The following is a 22,324-nucleotide window of genomic DNA, read 5'->3' as shown; positions in this document are numbered from 1 at the left end:
TTCAATTCATCACCTAAAAATTGAAAGAGTATGGCATAACTGTGAAAGGTGGTTCTACAAAGTATTGACTCGGGGGGGCTGAATACAAATGCACGCCACACTTTTCTCATTTATTTGTAAAAAATGTTGAAAATCATTTATCATTTATCATTTACCTTCTACTTCACAATTATGTGCCACTTTGTGTTGGTCTATCACATAAAATCCCAATAAAATACATTTACGTTTTTGGTTGTAACATGACAAATGTGGAAAATTTCAAGGGGTATGAATACTTTTTCAAGGCACTGTATGTGCCCAGCTCAAATTTCATGAATCGGGTTTACATTCACTTTAAGTAGTATAATAAGAGCATGTCTTGGTTAATACATAGCGTTTTGCTTTTAGGCCAAAAAGTTAAATTTTGGTCTCATCTGACCAGAGCACCTTCTTCCACATATGTGCTGTGTCCCCCACATGGCTTCTCACAAACTGCAAACAGGACTTCTTATGGCTTTCTTTCAACAATGGCTTTCTTCTTGCCACTTTTTCCAAGGCCAGATTTGTGGAGTGCAGGACTAATACATGTCCTGTGGACAGTTTCTCTCACCTGAGCTGTGGATCTCTGCAGCTCCCCAGAGTTACCATGGGCCTCCTACCTGCTTCTCTGATTAATGCTTTCCTTGCCTGGCCTGTCAGTTTAGGTGGACGGCCATGTCTTGGTAGGTTTACAGTTGTGCCATACTCTTTCTTCTTTTTTTTTTTTTTTTTTCCATTTTCCGATAGTGGATTGAACAGTGCTCTGTGAGATGTTCAAAACTTGGGATCTTTTGATAACCTAACCCTGCTTTAAATTTCTCCATAACCTGGTGTGTTCCTTGGCCTTTGTGATGCTGTTTGTTCCCTAAGGTTCTCTAACAAACCTCTGAGGGCTTCACAGAACAGCTGTGTTTATGCTGAGAATAAATTACACACAGGTAGACTCTATTTACTAATTAGGTGACTTCTGAAGGCAATTGGTTCCACTAGACTTCACTTAGGGTTATCCGAGTAATGGGGGATAAATACAAATGCACGCCACACTTTTCACATATTTTATTTGTAAAAAAATTGGAAAACCATTTATCATTTTCCTTCCACCTCACAATTATGTGCCACTTTGTGTTGGCCTATCACATAAAATCCCAACAAAATACATTTAGGTTTTTCGTTGTGACATGACAAAATGTGGAGATTTTCAAGGCACTGTATATAACCCAATATAGAGTGCACTATACCCTAAAAGGCTGAAGCAAATAGAGGCTGTGCATGAGTTAGTTTGTTAGAAATGTGAACAGGATCATGGTGATCTTATTTGTATGTTATGGTGATGTTCAAACCTGTATGATTGGGGTAGCATGACTGAGACACGGGTGAGGATATTTCTTAAATGAGAATTCTTCTGAATCCATTGTTATGTATTTTTAATTCCAACCACTCTAGCAGTGGATTCAAACTATTTAACCACTTTCTTAGAGCTGTTAGGCAAGCAAGTTGATACTCCACTACTACAACTCTGACCCCCGCTCCCCTCATCCACGAATTTTGATTAGCTCATTCAAATCAATAATGCATTCAACTTATAGAAACTAGCACTTCAGCATAGAGAAACCTATTATAAATTTGAAAAATGAGGGACTACTGCTTTTTTTTTTTTTTTTTTTTTCTCCCACTGCCCAGGGGCCATAAGCTACTGTACTGAATGCGCATTCTTTGTGATCCTGGTAATAAAAAAATAACAGGACTTGGCTTGGGTATACTTTTATACTGTCCAGTCTCATATCCAGAACACAGTAGAGTCTATCACAGCGGCGCTCAGCCATTCAGATTAAGCCATGTATTCTGTCAATGAATACAAAGCTTCCTTGGATTGGCTGAGTCAGAGAGGTGGGCTGATGTCAAAACCTCTGATTCTTCCAATCAGAGGAAGCTTTGTATTCATTGATAGAATACACTGCTTACTCTGATTGGCTGAGCGCCGCTGTGATAGACTCTACTGTGTTCTGGGTATGAGACTGGATGTCTCGGCTCAAACTACCGCACAACCAGCGGCCTTACATGTTAGTGAGGGACATCATTCGTTTGGGCCAAGCTGGCTAAGTAAAGTGTATGAAAAGAGTTCAGCTTGAAATTTGTTATGTATGTCCTTTTGAGTTCCATGTAATCTCTGGTCTGCCCTCTAGTGGCATCTCTAACACACAAGTTTTGAAATAGCTGAATAACTTGCTCTTGTTCTAGTCTGGTGTGTTATCATACTGCTTATAGACTATCAAATTATGTTGCTTATATTTCTTTGTTTTTTAAAATATCATCAGGCTTACGTCCAGTGCAATGACGATGCTGTTGACAGAGACATTCAAACAGAAGAAATAGATATTGAAGAAAAATGGACTCAACATCCGGCAGAGGGAGCTGTTGTATGTGGAGGTGACTAATTGCAGTCAAGAACTTTTTAATTGTTTGTGACTTACACAGATGGAATAGACTTATGTGACAAGAACATAGTTTTTTAGGCAGGTGTGAAACAATGCTGTAAATTAAGAATGCCTTCAGAAATAGAAGTGTAAATAGTGTTTTTTTTTTAAATTTATTTATTTTATTTTTATTATCGATTAACAAAATGGAAAGTAAATGAACAGAAGAGAAATCTAAATCAAATCAATATTTGGCGTGACCACCCTTTGCCTTTAAAACAGCCTTAATTCCTCTAGGTACATTTGCACGTGGTTTTTGAGTCACTTAGCCTTGTTTCCATGTTGGAGGTATGGCTTTTTGGCTGCAATTCTTCCATGAAGACCACTTTTGGCCAGACTTCTCCGGACAGTAGAGGGGTATACTTGGCTTCCACTGGTTTCCACTAGTTTCTACTCTGATGGCACTGCTGGACATTTTCTGATGTAGAAGGGAAATAAGCATAATGTGTCCTTTATCTGCCTCATTAAAGCGGAGTTCCACCCAAAAGTGGAACTTCCGCTCATCTGATTCCCCCCCCCCCCCTCCGGTGCCACAATTGGCAGCTTTCAGGGGGGTGCGGGGTGCAGATACTTGTCTCCATTATTGGGTAAACAAAACCCGAGACTCCGGAAATGTCTTACGTGGCACATGTGTCCAGGGTGGCCATTACTCGCTATGGTAATGCCAAATAAATGCCCAAAATTAGAAGCACAGGCAACACAAAAAGCAACAGAAAAGGATGGAGCCAAGGCCTCTAAACACTGTGTATAGGTCTGGGTCAGTTAGACACTGTGTCTAAATAAGAAGTAACTAATTTTGCTAATTAAATTTACCCCCTGCATGTATCTGTATTAACCAAGTATATGTAAAATCCCAACATTTGAAAAGTGTGATTATAGAAAGGCAAAACGCACAAGGCTTGACTTTTGGTAGTAGAAACAAAACCATTTGTGCAATTGTTTGGTTGTCTTGAAGGGACATTCTATGGATAGGATTGTGAAAGCTTTCATTGCTGACTTGCTTTTTAAAATTTCTGGTTTCATGGTTGTCATCTTGATAATGTCTTCACAACCTTGTGAGTCACAGACCTGAAATAAGTATGCAGGAAGAGAGTTCAGACTGTCTTAACGCTTGCTTCTTGTTTTTCCAAGGTCACTGATCCCCTAGGTAGTGAATCAAAGGTAATGATGACAACCCTCAAAACATTTATACCTAAATCTTTTCTACAATTTTTTTTTTTAATTATGAAAGAAAAATCTACATGGGTGAATCTGATTTTAACATAATGCTGATTAGCTTGGGGCCCATGTGTCAAGTGTTTAGTGAAAGAACCAGTGTTTTGTTATGTGTGCTCCCTGCAGCAAATGTGAGTCTTCCATTTTTTTTACCAGATCTAGTTACTGTAAAGGATTTAATTAGTTGCTTTAGTGAAAATCTATTCAAGTATAAAACAAATGCAGACTGGTTCCATCAGATTGTCATCTTATTGGGCTCTCTGCAAAATCCAGAAAGTTATTGTGAACGTTTTTTTTTTTCTCTTTTTTTGTGCTGATTTTTTTTATTTATTTTTTATCGCAGACAAAGGTTTATAAAGTTGAATTTTAGATTTCACGCATTTCGGTCTTTCCATTACAGGTCACAAAAATGATTCACAGGGGAACATGGGACTTCAATCCAAAGTTGATTCTCAGCGACTGACAGGTTTTCTTCGCTCTGCTGCTCAAGTACGTTGGCTCATTTTCTTACAAAACTGCAGGCAAATTGCAAAAACCTTAAAAAAAATAAAAAAAATACATAGTGATTTTGGTCAGGCACACTTTAGCTCAAAGCAGGCAGTATGTGCTGTGTTTTTTCTTAGGATAACCCATAGTACTCTAGGAATACTGAAAACATTGTTAAAGGATATGTTCACATTTGGGAAAATGTTGCATGCTCCACCCGTTTTTAGGGTGGAACGTGAAACATATTCCCACTCCTGCAGCCTCTTGCCGGTCCCTCCCCCCCCCCCCCCCCCCCCCCATTGTGACAGCGAGCCAGGGATCATTTCCCTGCACCTGCTGTCACAGTTTGAAAAGAACTTGGCCGTACTGGGCTTCCCCCACACAGCCACGTCATTCCTTCACATCTGTAAATCTCTACAGATCTGTAAATTAATGAACTACAAATACTGGTAGCCTTTGCAGCTGATGGCTTGTAGTTCTTGATGAACTACCAGGGCACTAGGTATAAGCAGACAGCTTACACTGACAGTCTACAGGAGTCTGGGATTGCACCAGTGATCTGCTGATTCTGATCTGCTGCAATGCTTAACAGGCTCCCTAACCAAAGAAAATAAATGCACTTTTTTTTTTTTTTTACCTGCAATAGTAAAAATGTGCATTTCTTTTTCATACATCATGGGGCACAGAGTCAGGCTAATATTTATTACCTGCTGGGTTATACTCCATCATTAGGTGAATGGACACTGGTAGACCAAAGGTCTTTAGACAGGAAGTGATCCCCTATATAACCCCTCCTGTACAGGAAGTACTTTCGTTTTTACCAGTGTCTGCAAGGTGAATGGCACGGTTTGTTTGAGCTCTCTGAGCCCCAGGTCTCTAGTCCTACAAACGGTTCCAAAAATGAATCGAGGGATTGACCGATCGGATCCATTTGGCACAGGCTTTTATGCTTAGATAAATGGTACGCAAGCCTTGCAAAGAAGACTCAAAATCCTGTGAGGTTTTGCCTGTAATGTGGCCTCCGGGCGCTGGACCCTGCGGAGTGGAAATCCTGGACACTACAGCGCTAAGGCATTTCCTGAAGGGTGCTGTACAGGTCCAAGGGAGTAGACCTTAAACCTGAAAGGGTACCCAGTCCTTGAAGGTCCAAGTGACAGGCACCCACGGGAGGGGTGAAGATTGGGCCCTTAGCTTCTAAGTGGCCCTGCGCCTGGACGTGTAAGTAAAACCCCTTTTATTTCATTATTGTGAGGTGTCCCAGTGATTGTAACAATCAGTCAAGCTAGCTAAAAGCTGGACACCTGTGTACTGTGACCATACGGGGGAGTTCTGTGTGAGTGTTTGCAAAGTGTACCTTTTTTTGCTTGTGTCTGGCTATTTTTTGCCTGTACGATGGTGCACTACAGTGCGCCATTTCGCCTTGGTTCGCCATGGCGCACGTGCGTTCGCAAGAGCACTGCTGGGCTCAGCAGTTTTTTTAGCGGCCATGGCGCACGCGGATTTGCCGGACATGCACCGTAGCCTTTATCTGGGCACACGAAGATTTGTGTCGTACGTGAATACAGTCACGCCCACTCGCCGGGACCGCACACATGCGTGCGCGTGCACCCATAGAACGTTTCTGCGCACACCCAGCTTATTTAAGCTGTGTATGCCTAGCATGTGGTGCTTCCAGAAGGCAGCTGTGGGACACAGAGCAGGCTCTGAACAGACACTTGCAGTGGTTCATTTCTCCTTACCCGGGTCATGTGAGTCAACAGGTGTTGCTTGGCAGGCTAAAGGTGCTTAGCAGGATTGTTGCATAGGGGCTTGGTAAGCCCTATTAAAGGGTCTCCCTTTTTGAGGTGTTTTAACTACACCCAAGTACTCTTTGTTTGCGGCATTGAATGTCTTCCAAAAAGAGTGGGACTAACAACACAGGGAAGGGCACACCTATGTCATCAGTAGTTCCTGATGAACCTAGTCGTATCCCTAGTGTTGTATCCCCTGAAAGACCAGAGGCTCCCAGGCAATCTGAGCTGCTGCACCTATCTGGTATTGTGCCTACAGTCAACGCTGCTTCTTCACCCTTTATCACTAAGGATGAACTGTCCTCAGCCCTAGCCGGGTTAGAGCACAGGATTGCCGGCATGATTGCCTCCATCCCACAGGATATATCAACACAAAAAGGACTTCATGGTGCTAATCTTTCCCAACAGGTTGTGTGGGACAGGACGGAACATTATACACACAACCTGTTGGGAAAGATTATCACGCCACCCCATACCGGCTGCTGTTGCCCGTTCGTTTCTGCTGTTTTAGTGTGGCACCCTTAAGCGCCTTGTTACTTTGAGTACCCATTGTGGGATTTGTTTATGATTTTAATAAATTTAGTACATACTGCACCATGAAGTACTTTTTGTGTTGATATATTGAGGTACAAACGGGACTGCTGTGAGGAACAGAGGCACCAGTGCAAATCTATCCAGGACCCTGCATATAATATCGAACCCATAGAGGTTCTAAGGCGCATTCTGACCAAGCTAAATTGCAATGTCACACGCCCTAAGGTGAGGGGCTATCACCTGGGGGGGGAGCACTTGTATGAGCACACAGCACTTTAGTTTGTGTTCACAATAACGCATGAATGGATTGTGGAAGATCTGTGGACTGTTCATTTGATCATTGCACAGCAACACAGCACTGAATTGCATAGAATCACATGGATGCAACACCAAATCGCATTGATGCGTTTTTTTGTATTTTTAAATTTGTTATTGTTTGAACATTGCACTAACACCATATTGCATAGATGCAGCACTGAAATGCATGGATGCAACACTAAATCGCATGGATGTTTGTTTTGAATTATCTATTAATGTTTGAAAATTGCACAAGCTTTGTGGAATATTTGCAATACACAGGCTGATTGGAGCACTTTTACCTAGTTATTCATTCATTGAAGTTTATTGCACATTAATGTATAGTATTAATAGATTTTGTATATATTTTGTATGTTAAGCACAATATCACTTTATTAATATTTTAGTGGAAATGTCTTAATTTTATTTTGATAAGCGCAGCGTGTGTACAATTTGGTTTAACTATTTTGCATGGTTATGAGAGATCTGTAACGTTAGCAGCTGATCATTTGCAAAGATACACTATTTTGGAGACCAGATTTGGTCAATTACCTGGAGGCTCACAGGACTACAATTTAGCATTCTGGTGGCACCAACCTGGCCCAGAAGGCCCTGGTTCCCGGAGATTGTGAGACTGAAAATAGACGGGCCATGGACGCTTCCACGTGGCCCCGATCTACTGTCTCAGGGTCCTATATTCCACCCCAATTTACAGTCTCTAAATTTGACGGCATGGCTATTGAAGCCAGGGTGTTAAAGGACCGTGGCATCTCGGGACCAGTGGTGTCTACTCTAGTGAATGCTAGAAAAGCTGTCACTAGGAAGATTTATCATAAGGTCTGGAAGACTTATATTGCTTGGTGTGAAGCCAGAAAATGACATCCTCAGAAATATGTGATTGGGAGAATTCTCTTTTCTACACTCAGCTGTGGAAATCAAATTGGCTTCGAGTACAATCAGAGGTCATATTTTTCTTCCAAAGGCCTTTAGCCTCCCATTCACTGATCCGAACCTTTTTGCAAGGGGCAACTTGCTTGCTTCCCCCACATTAGGTCACCTATGTGTCCTTGGAACTTGAACTTGGTGCTGTCTGTGTTCCAGAAACAACCATTTGAACCTATTAAAGAAATTCCATTAGATTTGCTGTCACGCAAGCTAGCCTTCCTGATAGCTATCACCTCGGCTAGAAGGGTGTCGGAGTTGGTGGCCCTTTCATGCAGGGAACCATACTTGATCCTTCACCATGACAGAGTCATGTTACGACCTGTTCCATCCTTTTTGCCAAAAGTGGTGTCAGCCTTTCATTTAAATCAGGACATTATTTTGCCGCCTTTTTTCTCTCAGCCTCGTTCGGTGGAAGAGAGATGACTGCGTTCTTGGCACGTTGTCCAGGCAGTCAAGGTTTATTTGTCTAGATCTGTGGAGATCTGAGGATCAGACTCTTTTTTTGTGTTTTACCAAAAGGACCCAAGAAGGGGCAGGCAGCTTCCAAGGCTTCCATTGCCAATTGGTCATTAAGGCCTACGGTCTGTAACATAAGGCTCCTCCCTTTAGGGTGAGAGCTCATTCTACCAGGGGTGTAGGAATCTCCTGGGCTTTTCGCCGTCAGGTATCTGTGGCTCAGATTTGTAAGGCTGCTACCTGGTCTTCAGTGCATACGTTCACAACATTTTATCAAGTGGATGTTCGAGCAGCCGAGGATTCGGCTTTCGGTGGCCATATAAGTTCTAATGGCTATTGTTTGGCAGGGTGTCTCCCTCCCCTCAAGGCTATTGCTCTGGGACGTCCCAGCAAGTAATGAATATTAGCCTGACTCTGTGTCCCATGATGTATGAAAAAGTAAATAGGATTTTTACGTCATACTTACCTGTAAAATCCTTTTCTTTTAAGTACATCATGGGACACAGAGATCCCTTCCCTCTTTTTTGAGGATTTAGTACTTGCTGCAAAACTAAAGTACTTCCTGTATGGGAGGGCTTATTTAATGGGATCATTTCCTGTCTGAAGACCTTTGGTCTATCAGTGTCCATTCACCTAATGATGACGTATAACCCAGCAAGTAATGAATATTAGCCTGACTCTGTGTTCCATGATGTACTCAAAGAAAAGGGTTTTACAGGTAAGTATGATGTAAAAATCCTATCTTTTATAAATTTATTATTATTATTTTTTTTTTTTAAAAGGTGAATTTATCCTTTTAAATGTTTGTTAAAACGTTGTTCCAGCCGTAAAAATGTTTTTTTAAAAGTCAGCAGCTACAAACACTGTAGCTGCTGACTTTTAATAAGGACACTTACCAGTCCAGGGCGCCCGTGGTGTCGGCCCCCTGAGGCTGATCCGTCCCTCGTATCGTGTGCCGGCACCGCCATCCTCACTAAGGGAAACACGCAGAGGAGCCTTGCGGCTTCACTGCCTGTTTCCTACTGCGCATGCGCGAGTCCCCCTGCGATTTCTGAATGGGCGGCTGTCTTCTGTGACACACACAGGTCCCAAAAGACACCGTGCCCAAATTTCCCAGAAATCAACGTGAGGAGGAGAAGACTGAAGATCACCGCGGAATAGGAAGTGGCAGATTAGGACGATCTGCCTAGCAACAGGCATTTCTGGTAAGTAAAAATATATTTTTTTTTTCAAATGTTTTTTGATGTATTTAAAGGAGCGTTTTTATGTTTTTGTTTTTTTTAGGATGGACCGCTTTAATACAAAGATTGTGTGTAAAAAAAAAAAAAAAAAAAAAAAAAATTATGTGAGAGGTAACTACACCTCATGGAAATTTTTGATTTTTATAAGTTATTGGAAAAGGCAAATATTCGATTTTCATTCAGACATTACCTAGTGATAAAGGTGTACCTCCCAATTTTCTGAGATGGGAAAGAGCGACACCTTTAGTAAATTGTGTGTAGGCAAATAATATACCTCCTGCCACGCCCCAGGTACATAGACCACAAAGAATTATTAAGCAAAAATTAATTGGACCCACTGGTGTTTTTTTACATCACTGTTTCCTTTGTACTGGCCTTTGAATTAAAAATAATGTGAAAATAAAAAGGTTTAGTGTAGTATAACACTTTTGACAGTTAAGAATTACATTAATCATAGAAGTCTACACTTCTGTCCACTAAGAGTTACAACCGAGGAGGAAAGCGGAGAAAAGTGATTTGGTTACAAAAGGACAGTACCAAATGAGGGACAGTTGGGAGTTTATGTAAAGGTGATGTATTACCTGAATAAATAACACATAAAATGACCATATTTAAACACCACTTCAAATCCATGGACTAAGAATCCAGTGTCTAGATTAGGTGCCAAAAATTGGGGAGTATGCAGGAGGAACCTGTCTTATTTACATCTCCGGTATCTAGGGAAGATGAAAAGAGCACTCTAAAGCTATCTATACATGGCTTATTTTTTTTTTGTGCAGCCAGCTAACTGAATGAAAAAATGGAGTCGATTTTTCTTCATCCACACATTTGAGGTGGATGGGGAAATTCTTCCCGTTCATGAGAAGTCGATCGATAGATTGACTTCATATAAATTGGAATGGCCATAAATAGATCAAAATTCAGCCGGTTACTGCTTAACCGGCTGATTTTTTAGATCCATGTATTGCCAGCTTCCCACTCATTACATGCATATAGGTGGGCTTTAATGCTGAACAGCCACATATATGCGTCTATATGTAAACCGTTTGCTGGGAGTGTGCTCCGTGTGCGCTCCCAGAGCAATAACTAAACTGTCACGGAAAGCTCCCAGGGCATACTTGCTATAGGGAGCTTTGGATCATGTGACAGGCAATCATAACGGACACATGATCACAATGCTCTCCACCTCCCGACATTTCGACCTGCTTAACCACTTGCCGACCGTCTCCTGTACATATACCCTGGCACTTTAAAGGTGGATATCTCGGTAACGGCAGCAGCTGCTGCCACAACCGAGATATCCATCTTTTCAGCGGTCTTGTTTACGATGATGGAGGTCTCTGTGGCTGATTCGCCACGAGATCACCATTGTTGCCAGTGGGAGAGGGGCCTGTCCGTGGCTGGGTATGGAGATGAGTGAGGGGAAGATGGCCCCCACCCGTCTCCATACCATAGCAGGGCGGAATTTTTTTGTTGTCATTTTTGCAAATGACAATTTTTTTTTTTTTTTTTTTGCATTTAAATCCAAATATGAGATCTGAGGACTTTTTGACCCCAGATCTCATATTTAGGAGGACCTGTCATGCTTTTTTCTATTACAAGGGATGTTTACACATGTAGATGCTCTGTTTTGTGCTTGCATGTTTACCTTTTTGTGAGATCATGTAAATTTTCTACAGCTCAGGGCGGATTAAAGGCGCTATTCAGGCGTTTTTACAGCACTTTCAATTCATTTCAATGGAGAGGGGAGTTTTTGAAGCGCATTTTTTCAACGCCCAAAAGCTGCTTCAATGATGCTGCTTGCAGGACTTTTCTCAACGCCCCGCCAGCACAAGGCCTCAGTGTGAAAGGGACCATTGAGAGGCATGGGGAGCGTTTTATGAACGTTTTAATAGTGCTATTTTTAGCGCTAAAACACTGCAAAAACACCTCAGTGTGAAAGGGGTCTAACAGGAATTTCCACCGTGGCAGACAACAATTCTCTTGTAAACTTGTAAATGCCCTCCTTGTCCATTAACACTTCTCCAGTTTTGTTACTGAAAGCTCGTACAGAGGTACTGGCACAAAGCTGAATTACGTGTCTGCAGTAGCATGACAATGCACCCACGATCTACTGATTTTGGGTGTAATGCTCTGCAGACACCCTTACAAAAAAAAATTGCACTTTTGTGTGTGTTTATTTTTTTTCAAAAATGTGAACTTAGGCTTTAATCTTGAAACGGCCAAATCACTATGGATATGTGTATATGAAAATACCTCGTTGGTTTGAATGGCTTGTGTTTGGGGGCTGTACTGCCCAGTGAATATGACAGGGTTTAATATTTGCCATGGTATGTGTACAGCCTTGAGCCGCTGCACTTTATTGCTTAGGTGGGTGGTCAGGGGAGCGGTAAAACGCAATTTCCTGCTTATACTGCCCCTGGCCACTCATATGAATGAGCCCTTAGGCCCTCTGAAAGGTTTTATAACTGTAAAAAAATACAAAAAATTCACCTAAGTACATTATAGTTTCCATTTTGTTTTTGATAGATGACATTTTTGTTGCAGGGGATAACTGAAATTTATATTGTATCTTAGTTTAGACTTCTGGGAAAACCAGTGAGCCAATCCCACAAACCGGAAATTATGTTTTTGGGGGGTGTTCTGTACACATTGCATTGCATTGCATTTTACAGAAAATTACAGAGCTGCAGATTAAAAAGGAAAGGTAATTTTTAACCTTTAAATTAAAATATGACTTGAGGCACAACTGTATATGCTATATTTCTTTTTTTTTATTTGCTATTTTTTTTTCCGCGAAAGTGGGGTTACCTTTTTAAGGCTAAACTCCAGGCAGAAATAATATAGATATGTGCTAACAAGGACCATGCTGATAGGAAGAGATGGTAGAGAGGTGAGCTCATCAGTCTTCTGCTTATCCTTTCAGTACACAGGCTGAAGGAAGGACAAGAACTGTCTGCTTGTTTATACCATATGCGATCGAAAAATTATCTCAGAAGGACAAATGTATTTCACTGAGCCTAGTTTGCACTTATTTTAAAAAAAAGTACAGCACGCTGCATTTTTTTTCTCACAAGAACACTGCACAAATGTGTGTAAAATGCAACTCTATGTTGATTTATGTATTTTAGTATTTAGTTTCCAGTCCTTGCAGGGGACGCATTAAAGATTAGCCATTGTAGTAATACAGCATCAGGCCCCTTTCACACAAAGGGTCTGATCAGGTCTGCCTGTCTGCCGTATGGACTGGTGGGTGTAAACGGACTTGTGTCTATACCCTCCTACCCAGGGCTGGCCCAAGACATTATGCTGCCTGGGCCCAAGAATGAAATGTTGACCCCCCCCCCACCCAAAAAAAAAAAAAAAAAAAAAAAAAAAAAATCATGCCCACCAACTAAAAGGCCCCCACATTCATTATTTTATATAATGATAACTAAAATTTAAATTTATGAGAAAATCAGATTAAAAATGCCATAAATCTATTCCCTATTTTGTAGACACTGTAACTTTTACGCAAACCAATCAATATATGCTTGTTGCGATTTTTTTTTTTTAACCAAAAATATGTAGCAGAATACATATTGGCCTGGAAGATTTGTATCAGAGACCGGTATTGTTGTAATATTGAAGACTATTGAGATTTCCATACATTAGAGGATTCCACCATTACTAAGTTATTGATCAGTAAATTAGCGCTGCACTTTTATTTTTGGTGGTGTGGGAACACATAACAGTGTTTAGCGGCAGACCTTTTACTGACACTTTTTTTATTTTACCTCCAGTAGTTTATTGTAAATAGTAGTGTGGTAATTACCTATCATACTAAAGATTGGTATGTGGAATTAAAAAACATCAACAGATTTCAGTTGTGCGCCACCAGGCCAGCCCCCCATGGACAATGTGCCTGGCTGCCGAGTTCATCGCCCCATCCCTGCACTGAGTGCACTGATTGGCACTGATAGGCAGCACTGATTGGCAGCACTAATGGCACTGATAGGCTGCACCCATTGGCACTGATAGGCAGCACTAATAGGCAGCCTTGATTGGCAGCACTAATGGCACTGATAGGCTGCACCGATAGGCTGCACCGATTGGGACTGATAGGCAGCACTAATAGGCAGCCTTGATTGGCAGCATTTAGTGGCACTGATTGACAGCACTGATGGGCACTAATTGGCAGCACTGATAGGCGGCGCTGATAGGCAGCACTGATGGGCACTGATAGGCGGCACTGATAGGCAGCCTTGATTGGCAGCATTTAGTGGCACTATCAGCACTGATGGGCATTAATTGGCAGCACTGATGGGTGCTGATAGGTGGCACTCATGGGCATTGATTGGCAGCACTGGCACTGATTGGCACTGATAGGTGGCTCTAATTGGCTCTGACAGGTGGCACTGATTTTAAATCAATAATTCTTACATTATTCGATGGTGCTAAGAAACAACTAGAAGCATAAAGTAACAGAATATTCACTTAGTGTTTTTTTTTCATCTTTGTAAAGTGTGTGTTGTGTCTTGAAAGGTCATGGCTGTCTTGCTTGAAGAGAATCGTTCAGAGTACCAGTCTCGAAGCAAAGTTCACTCTAAAGAGCCCTGCATGTCCATCAGTGAGGGCTGCTTCCATTTAAATACCAACCTGCCATTGCTTCAAGGTAAAACATGAAACTATTTATTCTTGTTCTTTTTTTAAAGCATAATTATGGTTTCTTCGAAACCTATAGAAATCCAATCATCTTGATGTTAAAAGGAAGTATTTGTGTTAATGTTTATACTTTAGTGTACATGCACACAGCCGCAAGAGGGTCGTACATCATACTTTGGGCATAATTCTCTGTCTGGGGGAGTAACAAGTGCAGTGTACAGGTTGTTGCCTGCAGACTGGTAAAGTCAATAATGACAGACTGAAATAAGGAGTTGAACATCCAGTGGTATGTGAGTACAGGGTTTAGATATAATGCTCTGAATACAGTGCTGCCCCAGCTAAATACTTCTGTGCACTGTGTGAGCGGTGATCTTAGTACAGTGGTCTGACGTGCGGGGGGGGGGTGGCAGATTGGTGTTGTGGTATGGACGCATCATAAAACAGATAAAAAGGAAGACGTACGACACTTTTTGAATTAAGCTGGCATGGTTTTTTTAAAGGTTTTGCAGAGTCTAAAACCCCATACACACCTCATATTATATGGTTTTGGTAAATCTGAAGACAAAAATCTGCAGAAAATATAATCGTGTGTATGGGGTCTTAGTATGTGCTTTGAGAGTTCACATGTTCTGGAGTCATAATTGAGTTGAAACTGCAACCCATATTAGTTCAACAAACGTAATAGAACAAAAGCGATTGTATAGAAGCCTGCAACATTCAGGTGAATATGGAGATATATACAGGACTACATATGAAAGTCAGTGCATATTAGGTAATTTAGTGTGCCCAGTGTTCAACTAAGAACATACTCTATATTTGAATATAAATTCAGGGATCTACTCTCCAATGTTGTGGCAGAGGGAAGACATCTTGTTACCAAAGAGCCTTGTATGCAACAAAAGGGAAAGCTCACCTTTGTTGAAAAGCCACACTGTTTGCTTTCTGTCCTTTGTCTGAAAATAGAATTGAAGTAGAACGCTACTTTTTAAGAAATGTTTATTAAAGTGTTACTAAACCCACAACAGTAAAATCAGTCTATATGCAGTAAAGCATGCTTGTTATACTCACTGTGGAACCTAAGGGGTTAATCCTCCGCATTGTGTAAAAAAAGCAGTTTAAACCTATCTTCTCTGATCCTCTCCTTCTTCCACTGTCTATGAAGTTGCGAACACACCTGAGCTCATCCTTACTCTTAATTAACGAAGACATGCTCTTTTTATACTACTTAAAGTGAATGTAAACCTGATTCAAGAAATTTGAGCTGGGCACATACAGAGCCTTGTAAAAGTATTCATACCCCTTGAAATTTTCCACATTTTGTCATGTTACAACCAAAAACGTAAATGTACTTCATTGGGATTTTATGTGATTGACCAACACAAAGTGGCATATAATTGTGAAGTGGAAGGAAAATGATAAATGATTTTCAACATTTTTTACAAATCTGTAAAAAGTGTGGTGTGCATTTGTATTCAGCCCCCCTGAGTCACTACTTTGTAGAACCACCTTTCGCTGCAATTACAGCTGCAAGTCTTTTTGGGGATGTCTCTACCAGCTTTGCACATCTAGAGACTGAAGTTTTTGCCCATTCTTCTTTGCAAGATAGCTCAAGTTCTGTCAGATTGGATAGAGAGTGTCTGTGAACAGAAATTTTCAAGTCTTGCCACAGATTCTGAATTGGATTTAGGTCTGGACTTTGAATGGCCCATTCTAACACATGAATATGGTTAGAATGGCCAGAGGTAGACATAAGCATGATGGGACTTGTAGTTTTGCAACAGCTGGAGGTCCACTAATTGCATATCTCTGATCTAAACCATTCCATTGTAGCTCTGTCTGTATGTTTAGGGTCGTTGTCCTGCTAGAAGGTGAACCCCCTGCCCCAGTCCCAAGACTTTTGCAGACTCGAACAGGTTTTCTTCTAAGATTGACCTGTATTTGGCTCCATCCATCTTCCCATAAACTCTGACCAGCTTCCCTGTCACTGCTGAAGAAAAGCATCCCCACAACATGATGCTGCCACCACCATGGGGGGGATGGGGTGTTCAGGGTGATGTGTTAGTGTAATGCCGCATACACACGAGCGGACTTTACAGCAGACTTTGTCTGGCGGACTTTTCGACGGACTTTTCGTCGACGGACTTTCCTACACACAATCAACCAGTCCGACGGATTCGTACGTGATGACGTACGACCGGACTAAAACAAGGAAGTTCATAGCCAGTAGACAATAGCTGCCCTAGCTTCAGTTTTTGTCCATCGGACTAGCATACAGACAAGCGGACTTTTCGACCGGACTCGAGTCCGTCTGACAGATTTGAAACATGTTTCAAATCTAAGTCCATCAAACTTTTGAGAAAACAAAGTCCGCTGGAGCCCACACACGATCGAATTGTCCGACGAAATCCAGTACGCCGGACCAAATATGCCGTAAAGTCCGATCGTGTGTACGTGGCATTAGTTTAGTTTAGTGTTAGTTTCTTACACCAAAAAGCGCAGTTTTGGTCTCATCTGACCAGAGCACCTTCTTCCACATGTTTGCTGTGTCATCCACATGGCTTCTCGTAAACTGCAAATGGGACTTTTTATGGCTTTGTTTCAAAAATGGCTTTCTTCTTGCCACTCTTCCATAAAGGCCAGATTTGTGGAGTGCACGACTAATAGTTGTCCTGTGGACAGATTCTCCCACCTGAGCTGTGGATCTCTGCAGCTCCTCCAGAGTTACCATGGGCCTGTTGGCTGCTTCTCTGTCTAATTCTCTCCTTGCCTGGCCTGTCAGTTTAGGTGGACTGTAATGTCTTGGTAGGTTTACAGTTGTGCCATACTCTTTCAATTTTTAGGTGATGAATTGAACAGTGCTCCGTGAGATGTTCAAAGCTTGGGATATTTTTTTATAACCTAACCCTGCTTTAAACTTCTCCACAACTCTATCCCTGACCTGTCTGGTGTGTTAATCGGCCTCCATGGTGCTGTTTGTTCACTAAGGTTCTCTAACAAACCTCTGAGGGCTTCACAGAACAACTGTATTTATACTGAGATTAAATCACAAACAGGTGGACTCTATTTACTAATTAGGTGACTTCTGAAGGCAATTGGTTCCACTAGATTTCCATTAGGGGTATCAGAGTAAAGGGGGCTGAATACAAATGCAGGCCCACTTTTCACTTATTTATTTGTAAAAAAAAATTGAAAACTATTTATCATTTTCCTTCCCCTTCACAATTATGTGCCACTTTGTGTTGGTCTATCACATAAAATCCCAATGAAATACATTTAAGTTTTTGGTTATAACATGACAAAATGTGGAAAATTTCAAGGAGTATTAGTACTTTTTTAAGGCACTGTATATCTGCACGGTTATTTTATCTCTCTTCAAAGCACTATGTCCCGTAGCTTTCTCCTGCTCCGTTCTTCTGTTAGCCTGATAACTTCGGACGAATTCTCAGTCACATGTGATAAAAGCAGCCTCAATTTTGTGTTGGGGAGGATGCTATAAATAGATTAGCAGAGCCCTGAATTGTTCAACAAACTGAGCTGAAAGTCTCTACCTATGAGGAGCCTTTCCTCCAATCCCTTTCCTCCAATCAGCCAGTATACCCAGGCTTCACTGTAGTGCTAACCAGGAAGAGAAAATCTAACAAGTTCTGAACTTTCTAAACAGTATATAAAGCTGAAGACTGCAGATATACATGAAAAACATATGTAGGAGATTGGTTTTATCCCTGTGTATCATCTGAGGCTATTCACTTCACTGGGTATATGTAAGGGTTTACATCCACATTAATCCATTCATTTTAACCTGTATAAGAACTATTTAACAGTTTAATCTCCTGTTCCATGGTTCTCTTTTAACTCATTTGTTGGGAAAAAAAAAATTATAATGCACATATATAAATTGTTATCTTTAAGGATTTACTGTTAAAAAATACGTGGTTTAGGGAATATCTGTTTCATTTTAAATCAGTAAGAACTTTAAATTCCTGATGCAATATGATAAAAATGAAATATGTGCAAAAAAAGAAAATCAAACGTTATTTCTTTTGTAAATAACTTTAACATGCTTTCTACCAAAAATGTCATTTTAATGTTGCAGTAAATAGAACAAGCAGGAGAATAAAATGTATGTTTTCCCTACAGTAATGGTAATTCAAAATATTGATGATCAAACGTAAAAAATTGTCAACTAATGCTAATTCTATATTCATTAAATATGTAATTGTCCTGGCGTATGTTTATTGATTCGTAATAAGTAATATTCAGAGACTGTTCATGTTTGTAGTATTTAATACCTCGGGTGTATTTTCTGTATATCTTGTAGGGCGAAAAGTTTATCATTTGCAGTTTTCTGAGGCACAGAGACATTTGTTACTTACTGTGCACAGTCAGAGCAACAAATCCATTTCTGCCTTTCTGAGTGACCAGTATCTAATCTGTGTTTGGAATATATGGCAGCCTTCTTCTCCACAGAACATTCTCATGTGTGAGTCCAAGGTATGGAAATTCATCATTCACCTCTCTCTGTTATGGTTTTTGGAGAATTTCATGAATTTTAAAGTGCTTTTCCTATACTCCCCTCACTCAGTTATGTAGCTTAACACATGAGCATTTTTATTGCTGTGTGTTATTTTATTATTTTAACAATATATCTTTTTCTGTTAACATCACTTAATACAATAGTATGCAGATCAATTTAGTAATTTTGCTATTTAAACCAATTTGCAAAGAGTATCATGCAGGTTTTTGCTTACTAAAATACCACTCGCTTCTGGCTGGAGATCACTGAGTTTATAGTCAGGTCCATAAATATTGGGACATCAACACAATTCTAATCTTTTTGGCTCTATACAGCACCACAATGGATTTGAAATGAAACAAACAAGATCAGCTTTAATTTGAGGGTATTTACATCCAAATCAGGTGAACGGTGTAGGAATTACAACAGTTTGTATATGTGCCTCCCACTTTTTAAGGGACCAAAAGTAATGGGACAGATTAACAATCATCCTTTAGACTTTCACTTTTTAATACTTGGTTGCAAATCCTTTGCAGTCAATTACGGCCTGAAGTCTGGAATGCATAGACATCACCAGACGCTGGGTTTCATCCCTGGTGATGCTCTGCCAGGCCTCTACTGCAACTGTCTTCAGTTCCTGCTTGTTCTTGGGGCATTTTCCCTTCAGTTTTGTCTTCAGCAAGTGAAATGCATGCTCAATCGGATTCAGGTCAGGTGATTGACTTGGCCATTGCATAACATTCCACTTCTTTCCCTTAAAAAACTCTTTTGGTTGCTTTCGCAGTATGCTTCGGGTCAATGTCCATCTGTACTGTGAAGCGCCATCCAATGAGTTCTGAAGCATTTTGCTGAATATGAGCAGATAATATTGCCCGAAACACTTCAGAATTCATCCTGCTGCTTTTGTCAGCAGTCACATCATCAATAAATACAAGAGAACCAGTTCCATTGGCAGCCATACATGCCCACGCCATGACACTACCACCACCATGCTTCACTGATGAGGTGGTATGCTTTGGATCATGAGCAGTTCCTTTCCTTCTCCATACTCTTCTCTTCCCATCACTCTGGTACAAGTTGATCTTGGTCTCATCTGTCCATAGGATGTTGTTCCAGAACTGTGAAGGCTTTTTTAGATGTTGTTTGGCAAACTGTAATCTGGCCTTCCTGTTTTTGAGGCTCACCAATGGTTTACATCTTGTCGTATTCACTCTGATGAAGTCTTCTCTTGATTGTTGACTTTGACACACATACACCTACCTCCTGGAGCGTGTTCTTGATCTGGCCAACTGTTGTGAAGGGTGTTTTCTTCACCAGGGAAAGAATTCTTCGGTCATCCACCACAGTTGTTTTCCGTGGTCTTCCAGGTCTTTTGGTGTTGCTGGGCTCACCGGTGCGTTCTTTCTTTTTAAGGATGTTCCAAACAGTTGATTTGGCCACACCTAATGTTTTTGCTATCTCTCTGATGGGTTTGTTTTGTTTTTTTCAGCCTAATGATGGCTTGCTTCACTGATAGTGACAGCTCTTTGGATCTCATATTGAGAGTTGACAGGAACAGATTCCAAATGCAAATAGCACACGTGAAATGAACTCTGGACCTTTTATCTGCTCCTTGTAAATGGGATAATGAGGGAATAACACACACCTGGCCATGGAACAGCTGAGCAGCCAATTGTCCCATTTTGGTCCCTTAAAAAGTGGGAGGCACATATACAAACTGTTGTAATTCCTACACCGTTCACCTGATTTGGATGTAAATACCCTCAAATTAAAGCTGAAAGTCTGCAGTTAAAGCACATCTTGTTCGTTTCATTTCAAATCCATTGTGGTGGTGTATAGAGCCAAAAAGATTAGAATTGTGTCGATGTCCCAATATTTATGGACCTGACTGTAAATGAGGTGCATATTAAGTAGAGCAGGAAAAAGCATGGCTAAAGATAACATTTGGGGCTTATGTTTTTACCATATGTTACCACAACATGTACATGTAAACTGGCCCTTTGGTGACAGAAAATATCACTTCATGGCATAATAGGGCTTTCAACAGTTATATGTTCGTTATAAATGGAAAAAATGATGATTTAAGGCAATATGTATTTTTGTGAAATAAATGTCTTTTGATGAGAAAATAATTGAGATAAAATAACTAGACGTAAAATAACTCCTGTGACTTTTTGAATTTAGATCACCATGCTATTTATTTCCTGCTGGTCTTATTGCATATAGCATTTGCATTCTTAACAGAAAATGTACACAAGTTGCAGGAACTGAATTGAAATTGGTTAAATTAAAAAAGATTGCAGAACTCAGAAACTACAACATGAATACTTCACATATTGTAATGTCCTGGTTTGTATTCACACAAAAGCCACGTCAATTAGTGTCGGTTCCTCCTTAAAAAATACCTTAATTTTTTTTAGCATGGCCCTGTTAGACCCCCTTAAACTGAGGCAGTTTTTAGCATTTTAGCGCTAGAAATAGCACCTGAAAACTGCCTCCCATAATGCTTTCACACTGGGGTGGTGCACTTGCGGGACGTTATTAAAAGTCCTGCAAGCAGCATCTTTGGGGCGGTGTGGGAGCGCTGTATACAGCTCTCCCAAAATGCCCTTGCCCATTGCAATGAATGTGCAGCACTTCCGAAGTTCGTGAAAAGCGGTTCCGAAACGCCGCAACATGGGCGTTTTTAACCCCTTCTTTGGGGTTAAAAGCACCCCGCTAGCGGCTGAAAAGCATCGCTTAAAAAGCAATAATGCACAGGCAGCCCCAGTATGAGAGGGGTCTTAATTTCAGATTATTGAGCCATGATGTGATTTGGGATTTAAACAAAAGTCAACATTTATCTACAAAATGTACATGTGGCAGTTTTGTGTGTATCTTTAAAAGAAAAAAACTAGAGAAAAATTATTTGGAATGTTACCAGCCATTGTCTCTTTAAAAGTCTTGTGTCAATTATAATTTATATTTTCAACATATATACAGTACTTTGCAAACATATGCAGTTCACTTTGAACTCTTCCAAATTTTGTAATGTTATTTTTTAAAGTTAAAATGAACATAGCTGGGAATTTATATCACGGATCTACTAAAATAGGTCATACTTTTGAACTAGAAAACAAAATCTCCATACTTTCCCAATTTTTTCGCATTGACTTCTGAAGTCACTTGATTGTAACTAATGTGTCATATAAACTCAAATACTCCAGATAATGAAAGGCCCCAGGGTTTGTTCGAAGGCATACAAACCGCAACATCAACACCAAGGTGTTGACAAAGCATGTCTGGATTAAAAGTTTCAATCTGGGTTTGGTAATAACAAAAATATTCAAAATCTCTGAAAAAGAAATTGTGGCAAGGAGAAAAAAGAAAAGAAGCCAAGAGGTCAGTGGTAAGTCTGAAAGAGCTAAAGACCCATAGCTGGGATGGGACAGCTATAACCCAGATGTTGGGCTGTATAAAAAAAAGAAAAATAGATTGCCATTGCTGAAAGCCCCTCATCAAACCCTATTTTAAGTTTGCCAAATGGTATGTAGAAGAAACTTGCATCTCAAGAAACAGAAACCTCTCTTGTCTCATGTCTGGTAGAAAGCTAATACTGCTCTTCTTGAGAAAAAATGCTTCCATGAGAAAGTGTGGTGGTGGCATAAGGATGCTTTTTATAGGCACTGATAAATTAGGTAGAGTTGAGGGAGCCAAAACTGGGTAAATCTA

General features: G+C 40.5%; 1 protein-coding gene across 4 annotated transcripts in view; it reads left to right on the top strand.

Moving 5' to 3' along the window:
* Window positions 1–22,324, top strand: part of DYNC2I1 (dynein 2 intermediate chain 1) — a 140,692-nt gene that overhangs the window by 81,140 nt on the left and 37,228 nt on the right. For all 4 annotated transcript variants that reach the window (XM_073629927.1, XM_073629926.1, XM_073629925.1 and 1 more), the window contains 4 exons: window positions 2,334–2,445; window positions 4,108–4,196; window positions 13,981–14,110; window positions 18,419–18,591. In XM_073629927.1, the coding sequence (XP_073486028.1) occupies window positions 2,334–2,445; window positions 4,108–4,196; window positions 13,981–14,110; window positions 18,419–18,591 (504 nt within the window). The remainder of the gene's footprint in view (window positions 1–2,333; window positions 2,446–4,107; window positions 4,197–13,980; window positions 14,111–18,418; window positions 18,592–22,324) is intronic.

This window comes from Aquarana catesbeiana, linkage group LG05, assembly GCF_042186555.1.
Source record: "Aquarana catesbeiana isolate 2022-GZ linkage group LG05, ASM4218655v1, whole genome shotgun sequence".
NCBI classification, from domain to species: domain Eukaryota; kingdom Metazoa; phylum Chordata; class Amphibia; order Anura; family Ranidae; genus Aquarana; species Aquarana catesbeiana.
This window is presented reverse-complemented; position numbering and strand designations above follow the sequence as displayed.